Source organism: Pseudorasbora parva, chromosome 1 (genome assembly GCF_024679245.1).
Source record: "Pseudorasbora parva isolate DD20220531a chromosome 1, ASM2467924v1, whole genome shotgun sequence".
NCBI lineage: Eukaryota > Metazoa > Chordata > Actinopteri > Cypriniformes > Gobionidae > Pseudorasbora > Pseudorasbora parva.
Genome location: NC_090172.1, coordinates 51,558,596 through 51,574,943, shown reverse-complemented (window position 1 = coordinate 51,574,943; position 16,348 = coordinate 51,558,596). Strand labels below are relative to the sequence as shown.

The following is a 16,348-nucleotide window of genomic DNA, read 5'->3' as shown; positions in this document are numbered from 1 at the left end:
GGGCCTAAGTGTTTTTAGCTAAGAATAAACTAAAAAAGTTACACTGTGTAGCTTTAAAGGGTTAGTTCACCCAAAAATGAAAATTCTGTTATTAATACATTACATTCGACGTATTATACGTTCGACACCCGTAAGACCTCCGTTCATCTTCGGAACACAAGTGAAGATATTTTTGTTGAAATCCGATGGCTCAGAAAGGCCTTCATTGACACCAATGTCATTTCCTCTCTCAAGACCCATAAAGGCACTAAAGACGTCGTTACAAAGCCCATCTCACTACAGTGGCTGTACAATCATTTTATGAAGGATATGAATCATGAATCAATGAAACATGAATCAATCCGCTGATTCATAACGGTTTGAATCTTTGTTTTGAAATCGGCACATCACTATATAAACCGTTATTTAGTTTTTCTGCGCACAAAAACTATTCTCGTTGCTTCATAAAATGATTGTAGAGCCACTGTAGTGAGGTGGGCTTTGTAACGACGTCTTTAGTGCCTTTATGGGTCTTGAGAGAGGAAATGACATTGGTGTCAATGAAGGCCTTTCTGAGCCATCGGATTTCAACAAAAATATCTTCATTTGTGTTTCGAAGATGAACGGAGGACTTACGGGTGTCGAACGACATTAGGGTAAGTAATTAATGACAGAATTTTAATTTTGGGGTGAACTAACCCTTTAAGCTCACTACAGCTGCATTTATTGGATAAATGCAAGCATACAGTAATATTATTATTTCTATTTTAATATATTTTAAAATTGAATTTATTCATGAAATGCAAAGCTTAATTTTCAACATCATTACTCCAGTCTTCAGTGTCACATGATCCTTTAGAAATCATTTTAATATGATGATTTGAATAATCAAAGAATCTTGAAAAAACATCATGATTTCCACAGAAATATTAAGCAGCAAAACAGTGTTCAATATTGATAATAATAAGTAATGTTTCTTGAGCAGCAAATCGTCATATTAGAATGATTTCTTAGTCATGTGATGACTGGAGTAATGATGAAACGTGTCCTGTGCAATGCCAAACCTCACTGGTGAAACAGCAGCTCTGTGTGAAGGCGTATATCTCCATTCTCCTCCCATCCGCAGCTCCTGTGGCGTTCACGGCCCCTGGGCCGTCTCTGCTGTGGCGCTTACATAGCGCTTCTTATTTTTGGCCAAATGTGAAGCAAAACACAGGCGAGGTGATTGACGTTCACAGACTCTAAAGCTATGTGAAGTCTCACCCTTTCGGGCTCTTTTATTCAGATGTGTCTTGGCACCACTGCGATGCTCTAAATCAGATCCTAACAAGGTTGCTTTACTCCTAGAGCTGTGAGCGGGAAATCACACTCCGACTAGTGCAGGTTTTACTCCAGTTAGTAATTATATGATTGATTTTTAGATACAAATGTAATTTTAAAGTAAGCACAGTGTTGGGTAAGTTACTCTAAATTAAGTAATTACTAGCCTATTAAATACATCTTTAACAATGTAATTAGATTACTGCTTTTTAAAAAAATCTAGTTTTTAATGTTGTTTATTAGCCTGGTTAAAACCAGACCATTCTCAGTAATAACTGAGTTATGGTCTGGCAAAGCTTCATATACAAATAATTTCCAAAGGGGTTTCACCAATAGACGATGACGTATGCAGAGCGACGGAGAAACATCAGAGACAGTAATTCTCTGTTTGGGATTTTGAGGTAGATGTTGCAATGGCTTCTGAAGACTTTTACCTCTGTTGTACACAAAATATGATAATAGCTGGTGTCTACCACCACTTCATCAATATTTTTGCAAAATTTGGAAAACCTAATAGCATCTCAGACCGACTGAAACATCTCGGACTGACGGTCAAATAGAAACATCTCTGATCGCATTTGCCCTCGTTTTAAGGCGTTTGCATTTCAATTAGAAAGCGATTTGCAATGTTTTGAAGATAAAATGATATTGATGTGTCTTTGGAAAATTGCGTCTCACAAACTTTATTCAAATTCAGTCATTTCAGATGTGTTAGAACATTTTCAGACTTGAGCATAGTTACGCTAGTTACTTATTTACAATTTTTACATGATTACCAGATCTAGTGTGAGGAAATGAGCACAGAAAGGTCAGATCCAGAGCTGCTGTGGGGTGCTAGCACTTGATCACACTCCCCATCCTCCTCCCCAAAATCTTCCGTGTAGGTCTCTGACGTGAACTCACGCGATAGCGGCGCTCCTCCTCTTCTGGGTCATGTATTAAACGGTGGAGCTGTGTCATATTCTCGCGCATGCGTCGAGTTCACATCAATAACAGTGGAAAAAGTCGTTATTTAGATTTTTGTGCACACAAAAACTATGCTCGTCGCTTCGTAAAATTATTGTACAGCCACTGTAGTGAGATGGACTTTGTAACGACGTCTTTAATGCCTTTTATGGGTCTTGTAAGTGGGTCAGTGGAAATGTACTGAATGCCAATGGGGGCCTTTCTCAGCCATAAGCTTTCAACAAAAATATCTTCATTTGTGTTCCGAAGATGAACGAAGGTCTTACGGGTGTCCAACGACATGAGGGAGAAATTAATGAAATAATTTTCATTTTTGGGTGAACTAACCCTTTAAACAGAAAATCTCAAATGGACATTGCTGAAATGCAGCTTACTTGTTTAATGGTGTTTTCAGATCATCCTCGTGCGAGAGAGAGAGCTTGCGTGCATATGGTTGCCAGATTGTACATGTTTATGGAAAACACCAGATAGTATACGTGTTCTTTTCATAGAAAAGCTCTGACTGGGGGATTTAAATGACTGAAATCTTCTTTCCCTCAGACAAAACTAAAACCAGTGGTTTTTGTTCAAGTTTTTTTTAAACTACATTTTAGACTAGTCTTTTTTCATCAACAATATCGCATGTTTATATAACATTAGTCACAATGTAGGCTACGCAGTGACTGTGATGTACTCTGAAATACAAGCATGCAAAAACATACTTCAGTTCTCAAAAAAATAAATATATATATTTTTACAAAATGAATGGAAGCCTTGTCAAATGACTATTACTTTAACTTATATGGTGGAGAAGGTGACGAAGGTTTGCTAGAAGGATCGAGTGAACGATCTGTAAGCAATGTATCTGCGGTTGTATTTTGTAATACAAAATAATATTAACCTTTGTCATTAGACACACTATTTAGTTTGGTATGGTACTTGGTGTTTCCTATTGTTACTGTACTAGCATCTTGCATTATCTAGACAATGCTGTCTCTCTCCAAGAAACTTTCAATTTAATCAGAAATTGTTCAAACAGTCAATAAGTGGATAAATCACTATTTACTGTTTGCAGGAATATAGTTGGAATTGCCCCTTTCTTCAATTTAAGATGCTGAGTGAAGCTTGTTTGAAATGGGCCGAGCAAATGAACAATTTTGAATTAAATTGTTGCTTTATCCAATTATAATAAACATAAACCATGACTGTTGACATTGTTTATCTGTGGGAAGGGTATTAAAAGTCCTCACGTCCCCTGCACAGCCTGGAACATGACGTGTCCGTGAGAGCTGCCGTTTTTGCAATCCTCGAGTGTTGCTTGTTTACCTGAAGTCCAGATGATTCGGCTCTGTCAGTTCCGCCTGACAGATGAAATTGTTGGGGGCGTGCATATAAATGATCCCATCGATTGCGTCACGTGGCGTTATGTTGAGAATCACTTATTTTTCCGTGGTGTTTTTCATGCACAAGATGTACATAAGAAGGAGGAGGCAATGGTGTTTGAGACTCACAGTATGTGATGTCCATGTACTGAACTCTTATTATTTCACTATGGCAAGTTTAATTACATTTTTTATTCTAGGGCACCTTTGAATTAAGTTTGGTAAGAACATTCATATTAAGTTTGTGTAAACCAAGTAAAAAACAAAACAAAAAAAGCAATTATCTGAAATTATCTGCATGCAAGTTATTATTTTCTGCTCAAAACTTTCCAAAGACGTCTTGTAATCATTATTTTTTTCATTAAATGTGGCAGCAAGTGAAGTGTAGGATAATGTTTGTGATTGTGAAACAATGCTGCCATTGTCCCGAAGTTGATTTTCCGCACACATTTGTGCCTGTGAGTCGGTCCAGACGTGCCATCACACTTTAGATGATATCTTTTCTATGAGTTTGATATTTCAGACATGACTCAGCTGGTGTGTTTTTATTAGTGGGTCTGAATGAGTGGGCTTTCATGAGATGTGTGCTGGATGGGATACAATGCACATTTTGTGCCGGCGTCCCTTTGTGGGTTTGGGTGGGAGCAAACGTAGAGCTCACTACACCCTGGAGGCTTCTAACAGATTCTGACTTCCTTAATCACTCTGTCTCTGTTCCAAAACATAGAGAGCTTCCATGCTGTGTTCTGTATGCATAGGCAACAGACTTTTAAGGCAGCATCCTTGTGTGTGTGTGTGTGTGTGTGTGTGTGTGTGTGTGTGTGTGTGTGTGTGTGTGTGTGTGTGTGTGTGTGTGTGTGTGTGTGTGTGTGTGTTGGAAAAGTCTTTTTTGGAAGAAATAATACTTTTATTCAGCAAGGAAGCATTACATTGATCAGACATGACGTTAAAGACATAGGAATTTCTATTTCATATAAATGCGGTTCTTTTGAACATCCTTAATAAAGAATCCTGAAAATATGAAGCAGCACAACTGGTTTTAACATTGTTCAAATCAGCATATTAGAATGATTTCTGAAGGATCATGTTGCACTGAAGACTGGAGTAATGATGCTGAAAATTCAGCTTTGCTTTTCTTTCTAGTTTTGAAAACATAGCCAGATATTAAGCTGATACCTTCTTTGGTGTTATTCTGTTATAGGATCAGTCTAAGAATTTAACATTTTTTTGCACTGGAGGCCCACTAGACATCGCAAGTGTCAGATGAACCCCCTGAGCCGCACAACGGCGTCTGCACAATAAACACTTTAATCAGGTATATAAACACCTCTGAGGGTTCATCACACTCACTCTGATTGACTCTTCTGGGATTCCTGATTGCTGTAGGAGATCACGTGAAGAGCGAACCAGAAACAAAAGAGCGACAGAGCCTGAGGGAAGCTTGTGATTGATACACAGGAAGTAAGAGATTGAACCAGATCCCGACCTGATCCGATGGTGTGGCTGATGATTAAGACACAATCTTACGGTCTGTTTTCATTGAAAGGGCACAGAGGGGTGCATTGAGATCCTATGGTTTCACTTCTGTACACTTCTATATATACTAGTTGTTGTTTTAACCCAGATGCAACCCGGTTTAAGAGAGTTTCTAATTGTGTTCTAATACATGGGTTGGGGAAATGTGATAAAACTGTACCAGAGATGGTCTTATTACTGAGAGATAACTGGGTCCACGCCTCCTTGGCTCTACTATTTGAGAAAGCACTACAGTCAAGTTGAAGCATGGTTGACTTTATAACCAATCACATTACTGCCTTGACATCAGTTGTACGAATCACACTGTTTGCAGATACCGTAGAAATTAATTGCCAGATGACAATTCTGATTCTTGAATCTTAAACCGAATCCTACCTATGGCAACGTTTTCCATGACTTCTCTTATAAAACAGCATTTGTTTCTGTGTAAATTATCTACAAAAAAAAACAAGCTAAATAAAAAAAAAAGCTAAATCAAACCATTTTGAAGATTTGTCGATGGGTTGTCGATTCATTAAAGTGCCTAAGAAATCCAAGACCAAGATACATGAAACCATAGAAACGCTTATAAATACAGTTGTTACACGACAAGACTTCGCATTGACTGACACAATGAACATGGTATAAATAGGCAGAGGTAATGAGATAATGGACAAATGCTTTTTCGAACAGATGCTTTTTCTTATGCTTTTTCGAATATTACAGTTGTTTATGAATGTAAAAAGTAAAAATTTTAAAGTACTCAACATATAAAGTTATTGGGCCCTATCATGCACCCAGTGCAATGTGGCGCCAAGCAACTGTTTATTGATAGTTTCAGCCCGACACAGTTGTCATTTTCACATCCTACGCCACATTGTTTAAATAGCAAATGCACTCAGACCCATGGGCTTGCTGGTCTGAAAACGAGGTGTGTTTAGGCGTGTTGTTGGTACATTGCTATTTTGAGGCAACTAAAATCGACTACAGCATTGACCAACAAAAACCTGATCTAAAGTCAATAGCGCAGCTTACACACACAGGGCATCAAAGATTATTATTGTGTACATAAATATAAAAATGGCAACATGTCATAATGGATAGTCGTTGCATGTATCACAATTACCCATTTGCAGTAATGACGAATAAAATTGGCTACTTATTTAACCAATCATGGCAATACACACATGGATTTAAACTGACTCGTTGATGGTTGGCACAATTTACCAGTGTGAGTGCCATAATCACCACCAGAGAGCACTCCGACCTGGGCTGTCATTCTCTCACAGACAACATTGCCCATAATCCTTTGCCAGGACTCATTAGCACTCATTGTGTTCATTACCTCATTACCGCTGCCTATTTATACCATGGTCATTCTGTCATTCAGTGCGAAGTCTTGTTTGTGTAACAACTGCATTTCTGAGTGTTTCAATGGTTTCATGTCTCTTGGTCTCTCTTCTTGCCTTCTCCGTGGATTACCCTTTTGCCTGTCTCCTCTGTTTTGTTTGCTTGATTGGACTGATTTCCTTTTATGACCGCTTGCCTGTTTTAAGACAACGGTTGTGGATTACCCTTTCATTCATTAAAAGCTGAGTTTGGATCTCCTACCGTCTTTCTCAGAGCGGTCGTCGTTACAATGGTGTCTATATTCAGTCACATAAATAGCGAATCTGCCACAGTGCAAGCGTAACTGGCTTTTAAAGGGAATGGGAGATAAGACTTGTTTATTGCATGTCACGCCAAAAACACACCCATGACTCATTAAGGGTAAGAGTAAACCTTTTACCCTTTTAGACCATGTGCTGGACACTCTGACCATTTTCCCCTTTGTTAAACTAGCAGAAGTGGATTCAGACATGACTTAGCTCGCTAAAATATTGTCCTTTGTATCAAAGAATCAATTTTGAACTGCTGAAACGAGTCGGTTTACGTAGGTTTGCAAACATTTGCATAATGCCAGCAGAATACCATCTTCATTGGCTGTCCACGTGCAGCGTCTACTTTGACACGTCTTTAAACAATGGAAGATGCTACAAATCCAATTTGAATGCTCTTCCAAAGGAGGGGGAGGGCTCAGATTGATGCATGTAAACCTGTAGGAGACTCCAAAACTAAATTAGGAACCTTTATTCTAATATTGCATAATAGCGGCACTTTAAATGATTGAGCTGTTTTCTCACAAAAGCAGTTGATTCAGCGTAGTTAAGCCTATCCTCCACTGACATCTTTTTTTATTTTAAATGCCTCTGGTCTCTTTCCCTGGGAAACCTTGAAATCTTCCGTTTAAGTGGCTTTGACAGTATTCCCTGAAGTTTGCAGCTGACTGAACGCATCTTTCTTGCCCTCCCCCAGGGTATTGTGGGACAGCGGCGGAGAAGTACACATTTCCAGCCCTGGCGCCAGTGATGTGGGCACCTACAGGTGCACCGCCACCAACGAGTTGGGCTCCGATTCAGAGACGACACATGTTCTCTTGGCTGGTGAAACACTTCACACTGTTGCTGTCTGTAATGACTATTTCTGTACTGACTGTTTTATATGAAGTGTGAGCTGTTTTTTCTTGTTCTTTTTTCAAACAGAAACTCCCACGATCGCTGCCTCACATAGAAACACGTCAGATCTGAAAAGTACCAGTCTGAAGGTGGTGGTTGGCGGTGTTATCAGTGTCCGTGTAGGTGCCAACCTCACCCTTGAGTGCCCTGTCAAAGGTAAGGGATGATTCCACAATAAGAAGAAAAATAGGAAATTAAATTGTGCATCTTTTAAAAGAATCATCATAAGTCATACAAACATGAAGCATATTCTTATTACTCTTATGTGAACCAAAATGCTGAATGATATAGTATTTTATTACAATTATATATTCAATATATTGTTTTATACATTAAAATACATAATTATTAATAATATTAAATAATTTATATTATAAAATACAAGTATAATATACCAGTTGCCTTAATCTACAGTGCAGTCTCAATGTAGATGCTTCAAATTAACAAAATACTTCCCTCTGTGAAAAAGCGAACATGTTTGATGTGTGCATATCCCATGCTTAATAGCTCTTGTCCATGTGGTTTTGGTGAAAGATCCGACTAATTGGACAGAAATGATGTGTAAAGTCAACAGGCTTTCAGGATGCTGGGCCCCTTCTATGGGATTTATCCTGTGCTGGGTCATTTACAACAGGCAATCTACTGAAAAACAGGCCTCCTGTCAGTCTATTGTACTAAAATGTTCTTGATAGAGTTCTCTATAGATTTCTTCCTATGCAATGATGAGTGGTTTTAGTGGGTATAATTCAAAATCATTCAAATATAAATATAAAGGGTTTTAATTGAAATCTTGGCCAATGATACTTTAAAATAAGGCATGATTTTGATATTTTTCAGTCCTAAGATGACTGCCTGCCCCTGCTTGCTGTAAACTATACAGGGAGTCCATTGGTATACATTAATATAATATTGAAGGTTAAAATGAACTGTTTTGTATATAGACACTTCAATTCACAAAAGGAAGCTTTTCTAGTAATAATAAAGGTAATACACGGATTGATCGATTACATGAGGCTTGATATGGATTTCGGTAAGATGTGCTGCATTTCATTCATGTTTATTTTGTGTTGTTACTAGTAGTAAAGCCAAAGAGATGATCAGTCAATGTGCACTTTGCCTGATCTGAGGCGGCAACAGCAATCTGTCACGTCACAAGAGCGCTAAATTAGTATTTATTCTTTTAATTCCGTAATAAAATTGATAGAACTTAAATTTGAAAAGTATTAAAGCAAAAAGCTGATTCCAATTAATTTGAAAGGAGGCAAAGTCCTGTTAATTCAAAAATGAAAACAGCATCGACCAAAAGATCGATTCTTGGGATTAATAATTGATATGGGTTCATAAAAATAAGAAACTATAATGTATTGAAATCTGTATTATTTAGTTTATATAAATAAAGACCTCTCTCAGGCCTCTTTGTCTGTCTACACTCCCTGCTGCAATTTATATAGAGTTGTTTATCTGGTGATTTGGTTGATGTAAAGGACACCTGCTGTTAACAATGGCCTCACTGCAGCAGAAAGCCATAAGTGTCAGCTGTTCTCTCGTGCTTTCATCACCATCTGATTCCCTGAGATGAATAAATGGGATTTGAAGAAGACTTGGCTTTGACAGAAAGGACGGCATAGGCAGCCACAGAGCAGTGGATTATGGGTAACGATGTAAGAAGATACTGTAATTGTGCAGTTAAATCGATGGTGTGGAGAGAAGTGTTGTTAGAGGACGCACACATCCGGATACACACCCCTTTACCACAACCATCTGATCCAGGTCGTATGATTGCGGAGCGTAATTCAGTCTGCTTATCACGTAGGGCTCCGTTCTAAAACCTGGTGCGATGCCTGCATAGGCAGCTTCTACTGAACTTCAAAAGTGATTGATTTGGAAACATTCTACATAGGCAGCAATCTTGTGCATCATACTAGCCTGACAAACCAGACCCTCATCAAGATGTTTGGTCTGGAAACTCACCATTGACTGGGCTCAATCCGAGGGGCGGGATAAACGGTTGTCTTTCAAACTCCCTCTGCACGCGATAGGATAGCGCTACACCAACCAGAGCAACGAAGGTGAAACAGAGCTTCTTGATAGATTAAACTTTCGCTGTATCCGGTCAGCAAAACTCCGAACACATCTTCTCTTTTTAAGAATGACTTCAGTGCCGTTCTTTGTTCTTTTCTCAGAGAAAAGCTTAACTCCAAGTCTTACAGAGTCGCGGTCAAAGCTGATTCGAAAGACCGCCGTTCGCCAGTTTCTGTGTTTACTAGAAGCACGCAAACGCAACTCGGCCGTCGTCATTATGGCCCCGCCCACCGACTCTACACACGATGTGATTGGCCCGGCAAGAGTTAGGCGAATACAGCTCAGAAGGGTATTGAGAGTTGCTAGACGACACTCGCGGCCAGATTAAATTTGCTGCTGCTAGGGTGCGTCTAGATTTCTAGGCTAGCATCATACTGTAGTGCAGAGTAAACATTTATTCAATTCAAGTTTATTTGTTTAGTGCTTTTCACAATAAATATTGTTTATTATTTCACCGCAGCTTTATAGACAATGATTGTTTCACTATTAATTTAGGAAGTATTCTGTTATCAGTCAAAAATTAGTTTGTCAAAGTAATGTCTATAGGGCAGTAATATAGAGCTACAATATAGCATCATGGTTAAGCTAACACAACAAAGGTGTTACGCAGTGCTAAACTAAAAAAATATATATGAATAAATAAATAAATAAATAAATATATATATTCTGGATCATATCTGTATTGGTTGAATCTGATTGATAGCCATGGTATATTTAGGGTAGCGTTTTCTTCTCCACGCTTGAGGACGTCACCTATTTGTGTGTGCTCGTCATTCTTTAGCTCCGCCCACTCGATACGCCTCCAGGCGCTCGGGTTTTTTTTCCGAAAAGACTCCGTACAGCCTATATTTCTTTTATAAATATAACAAAACTAAAGACTTTTCGGAGATATGAAGGATGCAATACTACTCTATAGGTACTCAAGATTGACATGAGATTCACTGAAACTGAGTGTTTCACCCCCCCTTTAATGTGTATTGCTATAATAAACAATAACATGTATTTTTATGTTCCATTTTTTACCTTTATGTTCCAATGGTTATACAAAAACTTATATTTCATTCAATACTGGAAAGTATATATATATATATATATATATATATATATATATATATATATATATATATATATATATATATATATATATAGTCAGTTATTAGAACAGAAGGGACAATTGAATAAGAAAAAAAATCTGATTGTTATTTTCTAGCAATAAACATTAAAAGATAACTTTTTTATTTGATTTTCATCAAATGGTGTGTAGATATGAAATGTGAATCTCAGATGGTCAAACTAAATATTACAAAAACTATTTTGTTTGTTATATTATATTTACATGTTAGTTAAAATGGCAGTATTATTGACTATTGTCAATGTTAATAGTATTTCTGCACCATTTAAAAAGAAGTTCACCAATGTAGAACAATAAATACAACATTTAAAACAATAATAACAATGATACTAATTAAAATAATGATACAATTAATAATTATAGCAATAGTGAAAATAACAACAGCATTAAAAAAAACAAAGATCACTGGCATCTAAGAGCTCTCTTTACAACAGGTCAAAAGACATGGAAATGATTTTCATTTGGGTTTGAAAACAGTCATGGAGCACTTCTAATGTGTATTGGAACAGAGCACGTGTTTGTATGAGTATGCAGTCAGTAGGCGGTCAGCACTTAGAGATAAAAATTTTGTATGTAATATATCTTCTTTTACGTTCCTTTTTTTTCTTCATAATCACGTAGTTATTGTTCCTGTGTATGTTTTCCCTCCCGGTGGAAATTTCCTCTCCAAGAAAACACAGGGGTCACTTCGGCGGCCACTATTAATCCTACCTACATTAACAACATCAGTTCCTGCCATCTTTTGCAAGCATGCCTGACTGTTTACTGGTGCTAAAGTATGCCGATGCCCACGTGTACACTTGATGCACACACGCACGCGCACCTCAAGGCCTCCGATGTTATTTTCCATTCCTGAGAGCGTGTCTGTTCATTGGCTCTCAGACTAACGGCCGTATGTCAGTACTAATGTCTCCACTCGGTAGAACGGGGGATCATAAAACTCAGACTCCAATCCATGTGCTGCTCATTATTTTCACCCAGGGTGTCCCATGGGAACTGGTTGGAGGGAGGCAATTTGCATTCATTGTGCCCATTTGTACAAGTAATTTGTGGCAATCTGCTGGCCTTTTGTTGATCTGCTCTTTGAATCAACATTTTCGGTGGTTTCAATATGTCTGCGTGAGCTTTAATGTTGACATATGAGTCTTTTAATGGCAAGATAGCAGTTGCCCCTAAATACTGGACCAGTAATTTGTCATGAGCTTTGGTTTGTTTTTGTAAAAGCTGCTCCCAGACCAGTGTGTTTGGCATTTTTCATAAATAGGGTATAGGGTGTGAAATGTTTCTATAGCCTTAAAGGCCAAGCTAAATATTATATGAAAGTTTAGTTTCTATTCATTTTATATAAATATTGCAAATATTGTCTTGGTTGGTATGATTGTTATACATATCAACTTGACAAATACAGTCAACAGTGCAATTTGTGTTAAAAAATTATATACATTTTTTACTTTCTGAATTTTAAAGAATGTTGTATGATTTTTTGTGTGTGCAATTGTTTGGTAATGGGGAAATTAACGCAGACAAAGGATCATGTGCAAAATGTAGGATACGGCTCAACTGAAATGTTAAGTTAAGTTATTGTTAAGTTAATAATTTATATGAAAATGATTAAAATACGATTAAACAGTATGAACTGTTTGAGTTGTTAGATAGAGTCAAAAAGGTCATGAGGTAGGACAGGCCAAAATTAGATATTTAATGCATTTAAAAATAGTTTATCTTCATGCCGTGCTAATTTTATTTTAAATAATAGTTTGTGTAACGTATCTAATATTTCTGACAGCATAGAGTTTGTCCTTCCAACACCTTTAAAAAGTAATGGGACACCAAATTGTCCCCTGCTCATAGAAAGCGGTGATTAGTGTCAGCTCCAGACTTGAGTGTGAATTGACTGATTGAGAGTGACTTGACATTTGTCTCTGAACAGGTGTCCCTCGGCCAACAGTGAGCTGGCACCACAAGGAGGGTCCGCTAGGCGCCAGCGCTAGTCCCCTGCTGAATGGATCTCTGCTCTTGAGAAACCTCACACTGCAAGACTACGGCACCTACTCCTGCGTGGCTGCCAACAGCATTGGAAAATCGGTGGCCTCCAGCCTGCTCCGTGTGGCGGGTGAGTAGCGATTCCCATAGTAGCCATATGTCAGTCGACACTTCGCCCGGTGACAGGGAAATCTTTGCACGACAGCTCTTCGGTGCTAAGTGAACCACACTTTGTGGGCTGGCTCCGTTTTCGACAAAGTCAGCTAACTCGGCGGGAGATTTGCGAGTCGCTTATTGATATTGGCATCGTTTGGCTTGTCTTGCTGAGAAATAACGTGAGACCTACAGCCTACAGGGGTGGTAAAATCCATCCACGCAGCGAAATGAAGAAATATGCCCTTCTTTATAGAGGCCGTTTATCTCTGGAGATCTCATAGGCCACATACAGAAGGCAGTCGAGGCCTTGTTTGGACTCTTGATGACAACTTCCCTCAGTATTTCATTAATTGAGGTCATTTCTGGCTCCATTGCAGTCAGCCGTGATCGGCTGATTGGAAAAATGCTCTGACTAAGACTAATAATTCAACTACTTGAGGTCGTTCAACCATCAAAAAACAAATAATCTACCTGTAGGAATGCTTTGGTTGATTGCGTTTGATGCCACAATGCTCTTTTGATGGCAGGAGGATCTGTGGGTGAATCTGAGCACCAGTCTTCAATGGAGATGAATAGGAAGAGGGTTCTGATGGCCTCTGTGATCGGCACCAGCGTCACGGTCAAAAAAGGAGATATCTTAAGGATAGGTACGGCACTTTTCATGTTGTTTAAATTATTTGAGCTTTTTTTGAAATGTAAACACCATATAATTAGCCTTACCTACATCATTTGTCATTTATTATTGTGTATGAAGGTGTAATAGTTCACACTGTGCACAATGCAAATTTATATATTTTACCTCAATAACCATCACAAAAAAGGGATAGTTCCCCCAAAAATGAAAATGTGATGTTTATCTGCTTAATCAATCAATCAAACAACTTTATTTATATAGCGCTTTTACAATGATGATTGTGTCAAAGCAGCTTTACAGTGTCAAACGGGATAATATTGCAACAAAATTAGATTTGGCTGTACAGTCGTTCTGGAGAAAACAGTGATGTTATCAGCTTATTTAATTTATCATATAGCGACAATGTTGGGAGATCTGTGTTATAGTTTATAGAATTAATTAAAACCTAATTCATAAATTTAATTTGTATAATTAGTTGAATAACTTTGATCATAATTTTAGTGTCCCCAACTGAGCAAGCCAAGCCAAAGGCGACAGTATCAAAATTTCAGGGTATCACGGAAGAGACGGGTTTATTTAGGACGGTGCGTCGATTACACAAGAGTATGAATACATGAAAGATTGGAATTATTGCGCCTGAGACGGGTTTTATGAGCATGACGTGCCAGTGAGACAAATTCGGAGGAGACACCAATTGACACGGCTCAGCAGACACTCCAGGATGCGTTGGTCATTTCCAGGCGCAGGTCCACCATCCGATCCGGACACGGCCCGGATCCGGGATAAACCTCGGGATAAACAGAGAGACTAACATTAGCGTAGATGCCACTCTTTTTAGGGGTGTCAACAATAATCGATTCGGCGATGCATCGCGATGCGGGGCATGAACAATTCAGCATCGATGCGGCAAAGTGCCATAATCGATTATGTCACTGTTTATTTTCTGGCGGACGATAAAGTTGTGAAGTTTCAAATACTTCCGGTTCCGGGAGAATAACAACAACAACAAGGAAGATGGCTGAGGCGGAGGGAGATGACCGCGATAGACGGGTTATTAAAAACGCGCTAACGACCCGAGCTGTGTAGGATTGTTCGTATATATTTTTTGCACAAAAATAAATTAATCTATAATGACGAAATACGGCGCAATTCACCTTTATTCCACAAGGTGGCAATGTCTGATACCCAATGATGAAGTGACGTTTCACTCATAGTTACCTCTGACAGAAAACGAAACAATAATTATAATCTGCAAAACTTGAAATGGCTTAGTGATTCATTTACTACTTTAATTTGGATAGCCTTTACAAGATTCATTCTTGTTTCTTTGTGTTTGTGAATTCAGATTTCCAGCAAGATTGTTTAATTGAGTCTTAAATGCTTTTTAGCAGACTTTAGTGAATAAATGACTTGCTTTTTAAGACTAATTACAAATGTCAGGTCCATTTCCTCTTAAAATTCAACCATAACCCCTTTAGGCTGTCCGGTGGTCCCCAGTCACAGGAAGCCCATCAAGTGGTCCTATCAGAATCAGACCCTGAAGCAGAGTCCAGACGTGAGCTACCGCATGCTGGTGGGAGGACGTGTTCTGGAGATGAATACGCACGGAGGGAAATTTGATGGACGTTACGAGTGCCAAACACAGACCAACAACCAACAGCGTCTCACAGCTTGGATTTACGTGCTTTCACAAGGTTAGTGTGAGGAGAAACAATATGGGTTAGGAGAAACGTTGTTGGTTTCTTTAGTTTTGAAGTAGCATGTTTTGAAGTAGCATAGTTTTAGAGTAGGGATGTCACAATACCATAAACATCTTCCAAAACTATGCTAGCTGAAGTATCACAATACCAAGTGGTATCACGATAGTGTGCAAAATTAAATCTGAACAAATACATAGATGTAAATGAAAACAGACCAAATTTTTCTCTGAATACTTTATTATTGAGAATGAATAACTTTTTGCCAATCAAATGAAAACTTTGTGAACAATACAAAAATATAAAATGTTAGAAAAAAAAAAATAGAAAACTAAAACAACCAGTAGGTGGTTGTAAGTCTTAATAATTGATTTATTGAATCATTCATTCAACTGATTTCTTCAAAACAAGGCTTTGTTACGCCATAATGGTTTCAAAATGTTTTTTAAAATTTCAATGATTCACCGTTGGAGGGCGATGGTGTCTGTGAACCCATGAATTATGCGTATTCAATGAGTTCGCCCCCTAGCAGTGAACCTTTGAACAAGTGTCTATAGCCTCGTTCAGACTGTTAGTCCAAATCAGATTTTTATGCAAATCTAATGTTTGACTATCCACACTGTGTATCGCAACTGTTCAGATCAAATTTGTGTGTCCATGCAGGGCAACGACGATGCATTGGTAGGCATTAGGGATGTCACAAGTACCGGTACTTCGGTACTAAGTCGGTACTGAAATAAAAAAAAAAAAGTAATTATAACACCGTTTCTGTAGTACCGACTCAGAGTATATCTGGTACCCGCAGCTGCGTTCAGTCGCTTCCGTGTTAATCTAAGCGCAGGGCTGATGATTACCACATTTGATAGATTTTACTTTCGATACACGTTTTGATCTGCAGGGATCACCAGCATATAATGTTTCAAACGCTTCGAAACAGTGAATCATTTTGCGAAGCAATTGGTTCAGTT

At 38.3% G+C, this 16,348-nt stretch overlaps 1 protein-coding gene across 1 annotated transcript in view; it reads left to right on the top strand.

Moving 5' to 3' along the window:
- The window catches only part of adamtsl3 (ADAMTS-like 3), a 244,317-nt gene that overhangs the window by 210,589 nt on the left and 17,380 nt on the right, over window positions 1-16,348 (top strand). Inside the window, exons 22-26 of the mRNA XM_067445136.1 lie at window positions 7,497-7,624; window positions 7,724-7,852; window positions 12,841-13,023; window positions 13,577-13,696; window positions 15,162-15,377. Of these exons, the coding sequence (XP_067301237.1) occupies window positions 7,497-7,624; window positions 7,724-7,852; window positions 12,841-13,023; window positions 13,577-13,696; window positions 15,162-15,377 (776 nt within the window). The remainder of the gene's footprint in view (window positions 1-7,496; window positions 7,625-7,723; window positions 7,853-12,840; window positions 13,024-13,576; window positions 13,697-15,161; window positions 15,378-16,348) is intronic.